The sequence below is a fragment of the Peromyscus maniculatus genome, chromosome 5 (genome assembly GCF_049852395.1).
Source record: "Peromyscus maniculatus bairdii isolate BWxNUB_F1_BW_parent chromosome 5, HU_Pman_BW_mat_3.1, whole genome shotgun sequence".
Taxonomy (NCBI): Eukaryota; Metazoa; Chordata; class Mammalia; order Rodentia; family Cricetidae; genus Peromyscus; species Peromyscus maniculatus.
In genome coordinates, this window is record NC_134856.1 from 25,455,621 (window position 1) to 25,473,539 (window position 17,919).

The window sequence follows — 17,919 nt, forward strand, 5'->3', positions numbered from 1 at the left end:
TGTCTTTATTATGCTTGGGCTGTGAGCCCGTGTGATCTGTAGCTTTGAAATGACAACTTTGTGCTCTCCTGGCATTTATAAGATGGCTAAGATTACATATTTTTTAACAAAAAGTAAGAAAGCCTGGGGAAATTTTTGACGGTTATTTTGGTTTGGGATATAGCAAAGTAGTTCCGGGTTCTTTCAACACATCCTTCTCCATGTGTTGCTATTCGCTGATGTTTCAGTGGTGGGCAGTATGTCTTACGCAGATGATTACATCCTCCCACCCCCCAAGATTAAATTTGTAAAACAATGGATTGATGAGAATAGTGCCCAGCACCTTTAAAGGAATTCATGCTTCTACATTTAATGTATATCTACAAGGTGTGTATTGACTACATTAAGAAACAACGTACAGTAGTACAGCTTGGACCTTGAGCTCACGGTCACACAACAGAAGTTTCAGCTTTTGTCACTGAGTGGCTGACTGTCACTGCAGGCCTTGTTCTCGTGTGTAAGACAGTGCCTACCAAGTAGAAATGGTGACATTGAGAGGATCTTGTTTACTTTTCGAGGTTCTGTGCACCCAGACCTTCTCTTCTCTTTCTTTCTAGCCAAGCCGGCACCTCTGGAAATAAAGCCTCTGCCAGAGTGGGAAGAGCTGCAAGCTCCAGTCAGATCTCCCATCACCAGGAGCTTCGCTCGCGAGTAAGTGTTTTGCTGGAAACACGAAGTTTGGATAGCAGGACAGTTAGTCGACTTTATGAAATAACTTTATAAAATGCCTGTTCCAAGGGCAATAGGTCGAACAACAGCCTAGAGAAGCCCTCCTGCCAAGGTTCCACAAAGTCAAAACTCTCGTGTGTTATAATAAAAATGTCCAATATGTAACTGTAAACTACTGAATATTCTAGAAAAAATACATGTTATCACTTATTTTCATTCGGGAGTGATTTGACAACTGTTCCGAGCGTCCGTGATGATCACTTCTTTTCCTTAGCTCCTCTAGATTTCCCATGTCCCCTCGACCTGACTCTGTGCACAGTACGACCTCGAGCAGCGACTCTCACGACAGCGAAGAGAACTACGTCCCCATGAACCCGAACCTGTCCAGTGAAGATCCGGTATGTGCAGTCTTATTCATTTCTCCGTCCTGAGCTGCCCTCTGAAATCAGGCCAGCTTCCGATGTTCTTGCCATCTCTGTCTCCACACTTCTACCCTCACATCCTTCTTTCTATACTTGAGAAACAATCAGAGATTATGTTTCAAGTGCTTTTGCTCTTTTAAGTCCCGTCATAGTCTAGTAAAAGCCACGATCAAATCATTCTGTCAGTATAGTTGTAAGTCATTGAAAAACATGAAGTGGCCGGGCAGTGGGGGCCCAGCACTGGGGAGGCAGAGGCAGGTGGATCTCTGTGAATTTGAGGCCAGCCTGGGCTACAGAGTGAGTTTCAGGACAGGCTCCAAAGCTACACAGAGAAACCCTGTCTTGAAAAACTAAAAAAAAGAAGGAGGAGGAGGAGAAAAAGAAAAACATGAAGGTTTGTGTTACCTTTGCACCACTGTAACAAATTCCTAAGACAACCAACTTATAAAGAGAGAAGGTTGCTTTACTTGGAATGGGAAGTGTGTGGTTGCTCGGTTTTGTTGCTTTGGGCCTGCGTGGCACATGGCTGCAGCAGAACTGCCTGCCTCGTTACCTGTACGGACGTGGGAAAGCCAAGATCTCACACCCTCTTCAGGCTGTGACCCCAGTGACGTAAGTGAAGACCCCCTCTTGAAGACTTCACCATCTCAGTAGTGCCTTTGCGAGGATCAAGGCCTTCCACAGATCACCCTTGGAAGGGCATTTCACATCCACACTCCAGGGGTTTACAGCCATTACAGCTCTAGCTCATTTCAAATATTCTCAGCTGTGTTACAGTGAAATCCTCCAGGCCCAGGTTATGACGGGATTCTGGAAGAATTGTCTTAGGCAGAAGGTTGCTCTGGTGATCTTTCGGTTAGGCTAAAGGGAAACTAAAAGAAAAAAATTACAATCAGAAGTCAAGCTGAGGAAATAAAATTAAGAATTGTGTGTACCTTAAACATTAAGGCAGGAAAGTACTTTGATTTGCCTGATATGTCCAAATAAACATGAGCTAATGAACTTTTAAAATATCCAAATAAGCAAAAAATGTCCCAAGCTGTGGCTGGAGAGATGACCCAGCAGCTAAGAACACTTGCTGCTCTTACAGAGCACCAGAGTTCAGTTCCCAGCACCCACTCCAGATGGTTCGCAGCAGTAACTCTACCCGCAAGGGGTCTAGTGCCCTCTGCTGGCCTCTACGAGTACCTGCACACATGTGCACATATCCACATGCAAACACATACGTGTAGAGTTTTTGTTTTTGTTTTTAAGGACCCAAAAAGAAATAGCTGTGTGCCAGATACAACTGAAAAGTCAACTGTGTCCCTTTCCAGCTCCCCAAGCCACCAGCTGCCAGGACTCAGTGGCCCACATGGCCCTTCGTTAGAAAAGAATGGGATTGTTAAGATTCCTCAGAATTCTTCACTGTTGGAACACCATGTGTGGATGGAATGCCATGGAAATTCACAGGATCTAACATGCCCTTGGATTTATTAAATCAGTGTAAAAAAAAAATTTAATAGTCTCCGAAAAATCAGGACAGATTCATACCACATCCGATGTGTGTGTGTGAAGGTCATGTCACACATCCATCAAATGAACCCTTAATAAGGCGTCCAAAAGTTAAATCCTGGTCCAGCACTCCTGCCATAAATGCTGTTAGATAATAACAACAGCAATCAATTCTGTACATTTCTTAAGAACTTTAGAAAAACCTAGCACTATTGTTTTATTTTGTTACTTAATGTGCAAAATGCTTATAATGAGTCTCAGAATCTTAAGAGTTTCTCTAAAAACTGTGTGGGGAAAATCCTGGGTGAAAGGCTGGTGTAGAGAGAGACCGGCTCTTCTCCAGACTGGAGCAAGAGCCAATAGACACCCTTTCACAAGCTAAATTCCAGCCCTACTTTAGGATGAAAGGGAAGGCCAGTTCTACTGTGAGTTAGACATAGACTTCAGCGAGGAGCTGACAAATTCTCTGGGGAACAGCCAGCTGGAATTAACTGTGCAGGTACTAGGGATGGATGTATCACTGGTATAGCTTTAAAATACTGTAAAAACTACCCCAGCCAGGGAAAGACGGAGCGTGAGTGTGTTTACACTCGTCACCTTCAGACACAGAGTGTTATCCACACTCCAAGCTGAGAGTGCCATCCTTCAGAGGGAAAAAAATTGTGGTTGTGCGTTGCAGGGGTTTTGTTCTTCTCATAATTTAGGAAAAGGGGGTGCCAGCCATTCTCATTGGCATCCAAATGTTTCTGATTCTTGTGAGCTGTGCCATTGGTCTCAAAGCCCTTGCTAAGTCTGTTTTATTTCTCCACCTCAAGCTTTTTTGTTATTGGTTTTGCTACCTGCTTTTAGAGTCATTTTATCATGCAGTTCCTTTGAGGAAGAGATCAGGCTAAGAGAAAGTGGAGGAAGTTAACTATGAAGAGTGGAGTAGCCAGGCAGTGGTGGTCCACGCCTTTAATCCCAGCACTCGGGAGGCAGGGGCAGGCGGATCTCTGTGAGTTCGAGGCCAGCCTGGTCTACAGAGCGAGTTCTAGGACAGCCACCAAAACTACACAGAGAAACCCTGTCTCAAAAAACAACAACAACAACAACAAAAAAAAAAAAGAGTAGAGTCACAATCTATATTAACATACTCGGAACTATTTTTCTCTAAATAACTTAAAATTAAATGTGGGTATTTATTTTTAAATTTTCCATGCAATACATTTTAGTCATATCCTTCCCCTCCTCCAGCTCCTCCCAGACACTCTCCCCACTTTAAAAGCAAGATGTATGAGGGTCCCTCACTATACAAATGTAATTGAGCTGGGTACATATACAAATCTTCCAAAACTGCCTTAGTCTTTACCAAGCACCCTGCATTTAAAAATACTGACATCCAGCCAGACATAGTGGCCCACACCTTTAATCCCAGCCCTCAGGAAGCAGAGGCAGATGGATCTCTGAGTTCCAGGCCAGCCTGGTCTACACAGAGAAACCCTATCTCAAAAAACCAAACCAAACAAACAAAAAAGAACGTTTGCTTGAGGTTTTGCGTCCACCTGTGTCTTGATGTCTAAGTCTTTTTTATTATTGCTCTTCAGAATTTCGTGTGTGTAGGGCGGGGAGAGGGATGGGGTTGGCTACAGGTAAGGGGTTATTTACTTGAGCAAGGGATACGTATCAGTGGCTAGCTACTCCACTGAGAAATATGACTGCCTCCTCCTGTAGTTATCAGCTGGCTAGCTCTCCTCAGGCCAAGTCTTGGTTTAACTAAATTTAAATTCGAGCCCAGGAACTGAAGAACAGTCTCCGACAACATAGTGACCCTTCCCCACCCCCTCCACCCCACCCTCACCCCCAAGAAGGAGGGCGGGGGAAGAGCGTGGCTCCTGAATGTCTGCCCACTGTTTGCTCTTCTGTGCTTTCAGAATCTCTTCGGCAGTAACAGCCTTGATGGAGGGAGCAGCCCTATGATCAAGCCCAAAGGAGATAAACAGGTCGAGTACCTCGATCTAGACCTGGATTCTGGGAAATCCACCCCACCACGGAAGGTGAGTAAGACATGCTCTGTAGATAGTTCAAGCACATGTGGAAAGACCGTCTTCTTTGGGGAAGTCTTAGGAGCCGATTTAAATTTAGTGACTGTTATTTCCTAAGTCACACGCAACAGAATTATGAAGACGCTAGATTTGTGGAGGTGTGGAAGTTGTACACTTTCTGCTCATTGTGGTTAGTGTAGAAATGATTACTTAACAAATAACAAAGTTTGTCCATGCTTTCACTCTTTAGAGTGAGAAGATATGGCTTAGCTGAGCGTGGTGGCCGCACCTTTAATCCCAACATTCAAGAGGCAGAAGCAGGAGGATTTCTGAGTTTGAGGCCAGCCTGGTCTACAGAGTGAATTCCAGAATAGCTAGGGCTACATAGAGAGGCCCTTGGTAAGAAGGAAAGAAAAGGAAAATATGGCTCAAATATGTGCTTTTTTTTCTTAAATTTTAATTTCCATCAAACCTACCAGTTAGACAGTTTAATTATAATCCTTTTTTTTTTTAACTTTTAATCTATGTGTGGATTTATGTACATGAATGCAGGTTCCCTCAGAGGCCAGAAGAGGGCATTGGCTCCCAGGAGCTGCAGTGACGTGTGGTTGGGAGCCACTGGGCACGAGTGCTAGGAACCAAATTCCGATCCTCTGCAAGAGCAGGGTACACTCTGAACCCCAGCCCTCTTCAGCTCCTGGGACGCCACACTTACTGCATTATTTGTCATGTTTTCTTACATTTTCCTACATGTCACTCCTTTTTCATCATTCCCTCTCAGAGCTCACACTCTCTGCTAGAGCCTGTAAAAGTCCCTGAAGTGGAAGGCTTTCAGGTTGTATGTCTTTATTTTGGAAATAGGTTTTGTTGAGATCCTTTTTTCCCCCTTGTGACATAATTAGATAATTTTCAGTATAATAAATTTGAATTTTTAAAATTAAGTTTGAAAAAAATTGAGAAATTTGCTTATATAAGATGTCATTATAGCCAGGCAGTGGTGGCGCACGCCTTTAATCCCAGCAGCACTCAAGAGGCAGAGCCAGGCGGATCTGTGTGAGTTCGAGGCCAGCCTGGTCTACAGAGCAAGTTCCAGGACAGGCACCAAAACAACACTGAGAAACCCTGTCTCGGAAAAAAAAAAATGAAAAAGAAAAGAAAAGAAGAAAGATGTCATTGTTTGTGCCAGAGAAAAGCTCAGCGCAGTTGTGTTTACACGGCACCGTCTCCTAACAGAATGAGAAAGTCTCGGTTTACTGTGTGGGGAAGGGCACTGTCACATACAGGCAGGGAGCTGAGCTGTGACATCAGTTCTTCACTGAGCCTCTCCCACGTAGGGACCCTCCTCCACTGTCAACTGCCCTCCTCTGTGGAAGGCACCCTTTGTACATGTCCTGTCTGTTGTCTGGCTGCTTCTCAGCTCGTTCCTGTCTGAATTTGCAATTTCCTAAGTGTGTGTAGACATAGACTTCTTTTCACTGATCCGCTCGGTAGAAGTCATGCTGCCCCACCCCATTTATAACGTTTTTCTCAGTTCTCAGAAGTCTGTCACTGGCTTTCCATACCGCTTCCCTGCTCATATCCGTTCTTACCTGCCAATGAAGACAGTACACCTGCTTCCACATCTTTGTCTTTTTCTCTGTCTAATTTTAGATAATTTTTAGCTCTCTCACCAAATTTACTAATTTTTAGTTCTTTTTCGTTGAGAGTTCTTTAGGTTTTTTGTTTGTTTGTTTGTTGTTGTTTTCAATTATTGTATATTTTTCTCTGAAATGAAATTCTGTTGGATTCATTTTAACTGATGTTAATTTCTTTGTATTACTTGTATGTTTAATGCCTTTTCTGATTTACCCATTAACACTCTACAGATACTTTATAGTCTGATACAGTCATTTCTGTATTTGAAGTCCTCAGAGGCCAGAATTTGTGCTTATTGTTTCGGCTAGCCTACACTTTTTATGACTTGCCTCCTAGTGTGTTTATGCGTTTTTTTTTATTGCAAATTCAGGGTTGAACTTTGAGGACCTGAATTTCCTGCACAGAGCATCTCTAGTTCCCTTGCCTGAAGCCAGTTGAGATCACTACTCTAGGACCACATCAGCCTCCTTAGAGGCTCCACTTACCAGGAGCACCCACCCTGACCCCCGGCATCACCTCCTTCCCTACCACCCCCCCCCCCCCCCGCATACCCCCCCCCCATCATCTCCTCCCCATTCCCCTCCTCCTCCCCCCATCACACTGTATCAATCCACATTCATGGCGAAGGCCTGCGGTGCAGAGGCTTGCCCCGCCCACCATTCCCCTCCGATCTTAGCTGTTTCCCTGCTGTCTAGAGAGCCCCACGGGGCATTGCCACCCGCGTTGGCTTTCAGTTACCCTGTGTCTGTTGCACATTAGCGGCAGAGGGATCACCTCACCGGTTGTAGTTTCGTTTTCCTTTGAATATTACTTTCTTAGGGCTGAGAGGAAGCTGTTGGTTGGTACTGGTGCTGATCCAGGCCTGAAAGGGTCCACATAAGCTAAAGAGAGACTCTGGTCTCTGAGTTTTAGATGAACCTGGTTTTCTATGACTTTCATCTGTGATGGCAGTATTAGTTTGAATGGCTCTATGTAATTTTAAAATTAAGAGAAATCAATGTCAAGTTAGGGAGAAGACAGATATTACAGTTTAACTGAGGCAGTGTCTTTTTTTTTTTTTTTTAATGTAATTTCAGGACTGCATATATCTGCCTTTGTTTCTTTGTTTTTGAGGCAGGGTTTCACTCTGTAGCCCCGGCTGACCTGGAACTCTCTACATAGACCAGGTTGACCATGAACTCGTAGAGATCCACCTACCTATCTGTGCCTCCCAGGTGCTGGGATGAACAGTGTGCACTACCATGCCCAGCATATTATTTATTTTTAAATCTTAAGTTCCACTCAGAACCGCTCTCACAGACGGCACTTTGGGGGGATTTCTTTGTTTTTTAGCAAAAGAACAGTGGGTCTGGCAGCGTGGCTGACGAGAGGGTGGACTACGTGGTGGTGGACCAGCAGAAGACTCTAGCCCTCAAGAGCACCCGGGAAGCATGGACGGACGGGAGGCAGTCCACAGAGTCCGAAACTCCCACCAAGAGTGTGAAGTGAAGATAACCATTGCCACTGCCGAACAAAGGAGAATTGAGGAGAAGATGGATGCCAAGGGAAGCTGCCGATGCTTGACTCTCTCAGGAGAGCCTGGAGCAAGCAGGGACAGAGAAAAGGACCTCTCAGACATATTCAAGCAAATTAGATTGTAAATGGTGCTGTGTGGTGTTGAATTTGTAACATGTAAATAACGTGGGGAAATAGTGTTTTAGTTCACAGAGAAATGTCTGTTCCTAGTTAACACACCTGTAGTATTACTCTATTGATGCACTTTTTCATTTCAAACATTGGTTTGGGTCTTCCCATGTACCTTAACAGAATTCCCTTGGGAGTCTTTTTGTCTCCTCACACTACTCTACATAACAATACTAAGTTAAATGAGCTACTTTTAGTTCTGGAAATTCCAGCTGGAGCTACAGCCTAACACCATTAAAACGAGAAGTCGGTTCATAAATGGGCTTCTCCCTTGAAGGTGGTAACTGGTAGCTTAAAAAGACTTCTCCTTCGTTTTTTTCCAAAATACTGGGGATAATGTATATACTGGTGTCAAGACCTAGTTCTTTGGCTCGTGTATACTTAGATTTTAATGGCAGAACTTTGTTATTTTTTGTTAATTACAGTGTTTTTGGTCCATTGCGTGAAGGTTCTGCTGGGTGGGATCTTGCACCTTTGAAGACTGACTCTAGTTACACTATTAAGCCCCCACATCATCCGCACGTGGATTGACGAGATGCTCTTACACGTGTTCACACGTGTTAAACATTACTTGCAGAAGGTAGATCACATGACTAATGAGGTACGTACAGGGCACTGACGTGCTAATACACTGATCAGGTTTAGACAGAGAGCTTCAGCTAAGTCTTTATTAATCCTAGTGTTGGTTTAGAATTAATGAAACAGTTGACACTCACTGTCAGTTACAGCAACATACTGTGATTCTGAATTAAGTAGACAGCAATTCAAGATTATTACTCTTAAGAATGAAATTCTCTCTTTGACACCGTAGTGCCCTTTCTACAATTTTTTTTTACTTAATACTCTTCTTGGCCTTATATTTAAATCCCTATGCAATTAATGTTTTATATCTGCATTTAAAAAAAGAAATGTCATTTTAATTGATTCTTGTATGTAGCACCTATTGCTTTTGTGGGTAAATGAATTAAGAGTTTTGTACTGTGATTTGTATTCACTGCCCCAATTCTCAAACCATGGAAGCCTTGCTATGCTGTGAGACCCTGTAGTCGTGAACACCCCCCAGCCAGACCTCTGAATCCAGCAGAGGAACGGTGCGAGTCTGTCACCTGGACAATGACATTGTCTGCTGGGATGTCCAGACCATGAATTGGTGTCGTGTAATTGCACTTGTCTGTCTCGGCTTTGCCGTATGACTTGGAAAGCAGCTAGCGTTGTCCATTGTCTGCCCCAGTTACGTACAATCTCTATGCATTGATCTGAGACTCACTAAAGGCTTGGGGAGGGGACACAGAGGACAGAATGTCCACAGCTGAGGCTTGTCTCCTCCGTTCAGACCTCGTAACTGTTGCCTGAGCACACAATGTGCCCTGATTTCTGGCCCTCTGGCCACAGTACTGTGCCTAATCTGTGTACTATGCCTTTTTTCTCAGTCCACAAGCTAAGTGTTCGTAACTAGATGAATTGTAGACTAGTAACATTGGATGCTTTTAAATGTTCGCTTCTTTTTAAACAAAAACTAAAACCCAGAACTGAATTTTGAGGTGGATTTTTAAATAAAAAAAAAATTGTTTGAGTTTGGTGTGTTAGCTGTTTTATAATTTCCTGTGAACAAGTAACAAATATCCAGAAATGGCATACCAGGGCTGGAGAGATGGCTCAGTGGTCATCTGAGCACTAGCTGCTCCTACAGAGGACTCGGGTTCAGTTTGAGCACCTCATAGCACCTCACAGCCATCTATCATTCCAGTTCCAGAGAATCCGACTCCCTCTTCTGACCTCCAGGCACTGCACACCTGCACCCATACACAGTTTTTAAAGTACATTTTAAAAATGTTGTTGTTAAGTACATAGTCTCTTTGAATATGTACATGAATGAATGTGTACATGAATGAATATGAACATGAATGAATGTGTACATGAATGAATATGAACATGGCAGGTAGAGGGCTGGAGAGATGGCTCAGAGGTTAGAGCTCTACTTGCTCTTGCGGAGGACCCGGGTTTGATTCCAAGCACCTCCATAGTGGTCACAACCATCCGTGACTCACATTCTAGAGGACCCAGCTCCCATTTCTGACTTCCTTTAGCACCAGGCATGAAGAGTGATGCAAGAAAAGAAACACAGTTCTACTCCTGGGTGTGTGAATATATAATTAAACACATTACTGGTAGCCCAGAGAGGCTCACAACCTTGATATTTTTTTTCTTTTTTTTATTATTAAGAAATTATCTGTTCATTTTACACACCAGCCACAGATGCCCCTCTCCTCCCTCCTCTCGCCCCCAGCCTTTCCTCCCAACCCCCCACCCCCATTCCCACCTCCAAGGCAAGGTCTCCCATGGGGAGTCAGCAGAGCCTGGTAGATTCAGTTGAGGCAGGTCTAAGCCCCTCCCCCTGAACCAAGGCTGTGTCAGGTGTCCCACCATAGGCAGTGGGCTCCAAAAAGCCCACTCAAGCAGCAGGGACAGATCCTGTTCCCACTGCCAGGGGCCCCTTAGGCAGGTCAAGCTAAACAACTCTCTGCCTATGCAGAGGGCCTAGTCCAGTCCCATGGAGGCTCCACAGCTATTGGTTCACAGTACAACCTTAAATTTTTGCATGTTCTGTAACAAAACTACCAAATGAAAGCCAGAATCACTGAGATGCACCTAAACTCTCAAACCATGAAACACGGGTGTAAAAGGAGAGGGTGTTGTGTGGAAGTTGAGTGTATTTTCAGAGTTCAAACACAGTGATACATGATTGATCCAGAAGTACAGACCTATAAAGCCGCATATTAGGAACCTGGTGAGTGCTTGCCTTGTATGTGAAAACCCCTGGGTTCAGTCCCCAGCTCTGCATAAATGGGGCCACTGGGCATAGCAGCACAAACGGAATCTCAACATCAAGTTCAAAGCTAGCCTAGGCTACACTGAGACCTTGTCTCAAAACCATTTTTCCTGGAGCTTGGAGAGATGGCTCAGCAGTTAAGAATGCTGGTTATTTTTCCAGAGGATCGGGGTTCAATTCCCAGCACCTACATGTCAGCCCAGAGCCATCTGTAACTCCAGTCCTGGGAGATCCAACAGCCTCTTTGACCTCTGAGGGTACTGCACACACGTACTGCTCAGACATATATGCAGGCGAAACACCCATACATATAAAAATAGTTAAAATCTTCCAGCTGGGCGGTGGTGGCGCACGCCTTTAATCCCAGCACTTGGGAGGCAGAGCCAGGTGGATTTCTGTGAGTTCAAGACCAGCCTGGGCTACAGAGTGAGTTCCAGGACAGGCTCCAAAGCTACACAGAGAAACCCTGTCTCCAAAAAACCAAAGAAAGAAAAGAGAAAAAAAAAACCTATCAGTAGGTTTCAAAGCAGTTATGAATATTTTTGTTTACTCTCTCTATAGCTTTTCAGAAAGCACTGCTTTTGTAGCTCTACAACACTAATTTACAGGAATATTATTACACTGAATTATGTAAGAATTGAAGGCTGGGAATATAGCTTAGTGGCAGACCATCAACTTCACAACCTGGTCCCATCCTCAGCTTTAAAACACAGAAGGAGCTGGGCTATGGTGGCGCACACCTTTAATCCCAGCACTTGGGGGGAGGCAGAGCCAGGTGGATCTCTCTGAGTTTGAGGCCAGCCTGGTCTACAGAGTGAGATCCAGGAAAGGCACAAAGCTACACAGAGAAACCCTGTCTCAAAAAAAAAAAAAAAAAAAAAAAAAAAAAAAAAAAAAAAAAAAAACCCACAGAGTTGTGTTAGGGAGGCCCCTTGCTATAGGAAGATGAGACATATTAAACATTGTAGTAAAGTTTAAATTATGAGACAGTCACCTGTGGAGCAGACTTTTCCAAGCCCCTTTCTAGCACCAGGCTCCTTAAAATATTTGTTTTTCAAATACATAGAGCCAGAAAAATTCTTATTGTTTTTCCACTATTGTGTTTAAATTATTTCTGGAGAACACAAATGTGTTTAAATTGTTGATAAAGACCTGAAGAACTAGTTTGTTTCTAAGCTTAGAATTTTTTGTGCGTGCCATTAAGAAAACATTTGTTTCTACAAATTTAATTGCGAGCATAAGTTAAAACACAATCTTGACATAGACATGGTAACATTTGTCTGCAGTCCCAGCTCTAGAAGGTGGAGGCAGAAGGCTCGATAGTTCAAGGTCATAAAGAACCAAGCATGGGGCTGGAGAGTTGGCCCGGTGGTTAAGAGCACCTGTTCTTACAGAGGACCTGCATTCAGATCCCAGAACCCACATGGTGGCTCACAGTCACCTTTGATTCCAGTTCCAGGGGAATCTATGCCTTCTGACCTCCACAGGGATCAGGCACACACATAACAAACAGACATATATGTAGGCAAAACAGATACATAAATAAATCTTTAAAACAACAACAACAGGGGCTGGAGAATTGGCTCAGAGGTTAAGAGCACTGACTGCTCTTCCAGAGGTCCTGAGTTCAATTCCCAGCAACCACATGGTGGCTCACAACCACCTGTAATGAGATCTGGTGCCCTCCTCTGTATACATAATAAATAAATAAATCTTTAAAAAAAAACAAACAACAACAACAAAAATCCCTTACAAATTTCCTAAGAATCTTTATAGGTAGCTAAGGTTACGTTGCAAAGTTGACTCTAAGATAAGTGATAATAAGAGAATTATTTTTCTCTCATAGTTGAAGTTGTTTTGCTTTTCTCCCATATTTTACAAAGCTGTAAGATCTTAGAAAGTTTTGGATGTCAAAGCATAGTTCTAGCCAGGCGGTGGTGGCTCACGCCTTTAATCCCAGCACTCGGGAGGCAGAGGCAGGCAGATCTTTGTGAGTTCAAGGCCAGCCTGAGCTACAGAGTGAGTTCCAGGAAAGGCGCAAAGCTACACAGAGAAACCCTGTCTCGAAAAACCAAAAAAAAAAAAAAAAAAAAAAAGCATAGTTCTGCTTTCAAAAACTGAAATTCAAATGGAATAAAGCTGTGTAACCCACAGAAGTCATCATTCACAAAGCTACAAAAAAACATTTTTCTTTTGCACTCTATATATTTCTACTGTGAGTATTTTAAAGAATTCTATAAAGGTATCATGAGTGAGTCTCTGTGTATATACATACATGTATATGCACATATACACACATACACATATATTCATCAATATATGTGTGTGTAGCATTGTGTTCAACCATGGAGTGATTTTATATATAAATAATGCTATACTTGTACATCAAAGTCATAATTTTTTCTGAATTATTTATTTATGTTATATTTTTGTTTCTGTTTTTCTTTTTTTCTTTCTTTTTTTTTGGGGGGGGGTTTCGAGATGGGGTTTATCTGTGTAGTTTTGGTGCCTGTCCTGTATTTTGCTCTGTAGACCAGGCTGGCCTCGAACTCACAAACTCACAGAGATCTGCCTGCCTCCCTCTGCCTCCCGAGTGCTGGGGTTAAAGGTGTACGCCACTGCAGCCAGCTATCCAGGGTGTTTAAACAGAGTACCAGTGTTTGCTTTTCTTTTTTGTTTTGTTTTGGGGAACTTCTTGAAATGGGATAGACCATGTAGCCCAGGCTAGCCTCTAACACATGTTCCTCCTGCCCTAGACCCCTGAGTGCTGGGATGGCAGATGTGCACCGCTGCCCTCGCTTGTTTTGATTCTCTTCCAGTGGGAAGTTGGCTGCTTTCCCCTTTTAGTCAGCACTCAGTTATTTCTAGTTTTTAAAAAATATTTTGCAAAATACTAAGTACTTCATGCATGTACATTATGTTATAAACAGTGATCATGATTCTGTTTATCTAATCCATTCTGATCAAACACATTAATATTTTGAATAGCTGTGGAATTTTTGGCACTGTAGAAACATTGAGCTGGCTGTTCCTTCTGTCTCTTAGAGCAGTGGTTCTCAACTGGTGAATCACAACCCCTTTGGGGGTCAAACATCTTCTCACAGGGGTCGCCTAAGACCATCAGAAAACACAGGTGTTTATATTATAATTCATAACAATAGCAAAATTACATTTATTTATTTATTTATTTATTTATTTATTTATTTATTTATTTATTTATTTATTATGTATGCAATACTCTGCCTGCATGAGTCCCTGCAGGCCAGAAGAGGGCACCAGATCTCACTACAAGTGGCTGTGAACCACCATGTGGTTGCTGGGAATTGAACTCAGGACCTCTGGAAGAGCAGTCAGTGCTCTTAACCACTGAGCCATCTCTCCAGCCCCGCAAAATTACAATTATGAAGTAGCAATGAAAATAATTGTTTGGTTGGGGGTCAGCTCAACATGAGGAACTGTATTAAAGGGTCACCATGTGAGGAAGGTTGAGAACCACTGCCTTAGAGTCAGTCTGGTTGGCTTTGTCCTCCACTCACTAGGGTCATAATCGGGTCCCCAACAGGAGCAGTGTATCAGCCAAGTCAGGAGAGCACAGAGAGCAAGAAAGAGACAGCCCAGGGTGACTCTGGTGTTCTCTGTAAGTTTATAATACTTTAAAGGCTAACGATAGGTTAGTGGAAGGATGGTTTGCATGAGATGCCTCCCACGGGGTCATATGATTGGGACTTAGTTACTAGTGAGTAGAACTGTTTGGGAAGGATTAGGAGACGTGACCTTGTTGGAGGAAGTGTATCCCTGTGTGTGGGCTTTGAGGTAAACTTCTCAGGTACTGCTCCAGGGCCATGCCTGTCTGCTTCCTGCCCTGATGATGAACTAACCCTCTGAAACTATAAACAAGCCCCTAGTTAAGTGGTTTCTTTTATAACAGTTGCCTTGGTCAACTGTGTGTCATGGTGTCCTTCACAGCAATAAAACAGTACCTAAGACACTTAATAGGTACATGGTCCTAAATTCAACCCCCAGCACTACACAGCCAATAACAAAACAGAAACTAAGCTCCGCAGTGACAAGCCGTGGTGCAGATGGACTCTGTAGACACCGTGACTTGACATGATGGAAACCCATTGCCATCTGCCGACAATCAGTGCTTATGGCCTCTCTGCACCTGCTTATAGATTACCACAACTTCAAACATATAATTCATCTTCTCTAGACTTTCTTTAGGTTCAATATCATCTGTTACAGATTTCAACAAACGACTTAGTCAAGGGATTAACATACTTCCTTCACTTGAAAAGGGCAGTTTTATGAGCTTTGGTGACCTAAACTGATGGCTGATAGTCTTCCTGAATTACAATCTCAAGATCACAAGTACTAATTTTTTTTTCTATTTTGCAGTGCTTGATATTTATTGAAAAGAATGCCGTTGCTTTTTCCAGGTACTAGAGAGGATCTGGGCTAAATGCCTGTTCGCTTGTTTTTATTTTAGTACTACTTGTCCACATGTCCACCTCTGAGACTGCTGCAATTCTGTAAAAAAATGACAGCTGCGCAAAACTGATGCATAGGAGAAAAAGCAATGTCAACATTTCAACTGTCAAGCAGGCACATCGGGCTCCTGCAGCAATCTGGCAGGGTAGAGGAGGAAGCTGGGTGTAGGTACGGAACTAACCAGGCTGTTAAGACTGGCCCCTTCAAGGGTTGGTGAGCTGTCCAATCAAAGTCTGAATAGGTGTGGCCAACTCCATCATCTTCTTCTTGGTCCTTATCCCGTGGACAGCTGCAGATGAGATGAGATGGGTGGTGGTGCTGAGGTGACAGGAGACATTTCCGGGCAGATGCAGGATGGCGATCCAGTGGAAGCCAGCAGCGGGAACGCAGCTGGTCTGACCAGTTCTAACACAGTCCTGGACAATGGCTGGAGCTCAAAACACAGTTCAGATTAGGGGAGACGAGTACCTGGACTGGTTAAAATTGAACACTGTGAGCTTCGGAGGAAGGCCCAGGCCCAACTCCAGCACTTACAGCAGGTAACTGGAACAAAGACAAGCACTAGAAGGGACAAAGGAGCCGAGTGACTGGCAGGGGAAAATATGGCAATGCAAAAGGGAGTGCCGAGGCGCTAGGAGTACAGCAGGTGGGGGTGGGGAGGAGGTGCCATGCGGGGCCCTCCCCCTCTAGCCTAAGGGGGCTCAGGGCCTAGTAATCAGCCTCTTAAAAGTCATCATCATCTTCGTTGGTCTACAGAGTGAGATCCAGGACAGGCTCCAAAGCTACAGAGATAAACCCTGTCTCGAAAAAAACAAAAAGAAAAAAGAGAATTTAGGTTTGTTCCAAACAACATTACATCTGGACCCCCGTGTTCCAGCACACGAGCCCGTGGGGACATTCCACATTTGCTCCGCAGCAAAGCTGTCCCTAAATGCAGTCAGGTCCTGAGACTCTGGCGGTCTGTTCTTCAGTGTGAATGGAGTCAGGAGTGGGGGACACATTTGCAGTCCCTAACAGGTAGATGGCAGTGGGTATGGCCCCCGTCGGCTCCTGTGAGAATGCTTGGTCCATAGCCAGTGGCATTATTAGGAGGCGTGGCCCTGCTGGAGGAAGTGTGTCACTGTGGAGGCAGGCTTTGAGATCTTATAAGCTCAAGTCTGGCCAGTATGGCACAGTCTCCTTCTGCTGCCTGTGGATAAAGATGTAGGACTCTCAGCTCTTTCTCTAGCACCATGTCTGCCTGCATGCCACTATGTCTTGCTATGATGATAATGGACTGAACCTCTGAACTGTAAGCCAGCACCAATTAAATGTTTTCCTTTATGAGAGTTGCCATGGTCATGGGGTCTCTTCACAGCAGTAGAACCCTAACTAAGACAATGGCTGTCTCTTTGACTGAATGCACCTTAGAATAAGAGCCATCTCTGTTGTGAGTGTAGAGGTTTCATTCCTGGTACACTTGGGGCAGTAATGGAAGAGTTAAGAGTTCAATTGAAAGGACCAAACAGATGCCATAACAGGCTGCTCAGTCTTCTCTCAGAGATCAGGCCTCATTTTCAGTTTCCTGAGACTTGAGCAAGCAGTTTCAGGGCCATGGCATAGTCCTTGCAGTAGCTCCCTTTCTGCACGTACTCTGACTGCTCAAGGTTCAGTCGATTGTTTACTGTCTGGGACCCCTCACCAACTTAGAGCTACATGCATGTGTACATCATCGTGAGCGTGTGAGGCCAGCCAGCCTCCATGGCAGCTCAAGGACAGAGCCTGGGACTTGTCCAGTTCTTTCCAAAAATGATAACTGTAACCTCCAACCAGTAAGTTCAAAGGTTACATACCCTCACCCAATCATGATGCCAAGGCTTTGTACCACCCTGCTTGTGGTTTTTCCCTTTAAAAAACCCCTCACCCTGAGAGCTCAGGGCCGTCCTCCTCCACCCGCTGTGTCGAGTGTTGGATGAGGACCAAGCCAGGGCTTGCTTGTTATCAACAAACCCCTGTGTGTTTCGCTGGGGGTAGGGGGTGTCTCTCAATGTAGCCACAACAAAGTCACCTGCTAACTGCATAGGTAGATTAGTTAACAACTTTTAATAACAGTAATCAACTCACAATGGTAAGAAACCATTGTTAATTTCTCAATGAAAGGGCTAAGAAGAGCTGACATTGAAACCCAGCCAGGGAAGGAGAAGAGTACCAACAGGCACTTTGGGCTTAGGTAGAGGAACACATAACTATTTCCACTCAGACCTGCAAGGGTCTCAATTTTTGAGGGACTCCAAGCCAGGGCACCTCAATGATGAGTTGCCATTGGCTAAAATCTAACTGTAGCCCAAATATTCCAAAGACACAAAGGTCAACCTTCTAGAGAGGGTTCAGCAGCAAGGACCCTTGAGGTCCTTGAGGAGGCAAAGGAGACAGGACAGTCAGGGAAAACAAAAACCTCAGCAGTCACCATTATTTATCACTATGCCAAACCTGTAATTAACAAACACTTGTTAACCATCATCAAAGAAATAAGGAGTCTTAATATTTTCTTGCTTAACTGGTGATCTAGCCTCTTTCCAAAGTGCTTTCTTGTAGACTTCAGAAGCTGCAAAGATAAAAAGATGGCTGAATGAATAAAGGAGTTCGGTCATCAGGA

The 17,919-nt window shown here is 44.0% G+C and overlaps 1 protein-coding gene across 10 annotated transcripts in view; it reads left to right on the forward strand.

Moving 5' to 3' along the window:
* The window catches only part of Gab1 (GRB2 associated binding protein 1), a 111,908-nt gene extending 102,372 nt beyond the window's left edge, over positions 1-9,536 (forward strand). For all 10 annotated transcript variants that reach the window (XM_042277484.2, XM_042277486.2, XM_042277485.2 and 7 more), the window contains 4 exons: positions 597-690; positions 983-1,106; positions 4,535-4,657; positions 7,613-9,536. In XM_042277484.2, the coding sequence (XP_042133418.1) occupies positions 597-690; positions 983-1,106; positions 4,535-4,657; positions 7,613-7,768 (497 nt within the window). In that variant the 3' untranslated portion in view covers positions 7,769-9,536. The remainder of the gene's footprint in view (positions 1-596; positions 691-982; positions 1,107-4,534; positions 4,658-7,612) is intronic.
* Positions 9,537-17,919: the final 8,383 nt, after the last annotated feature.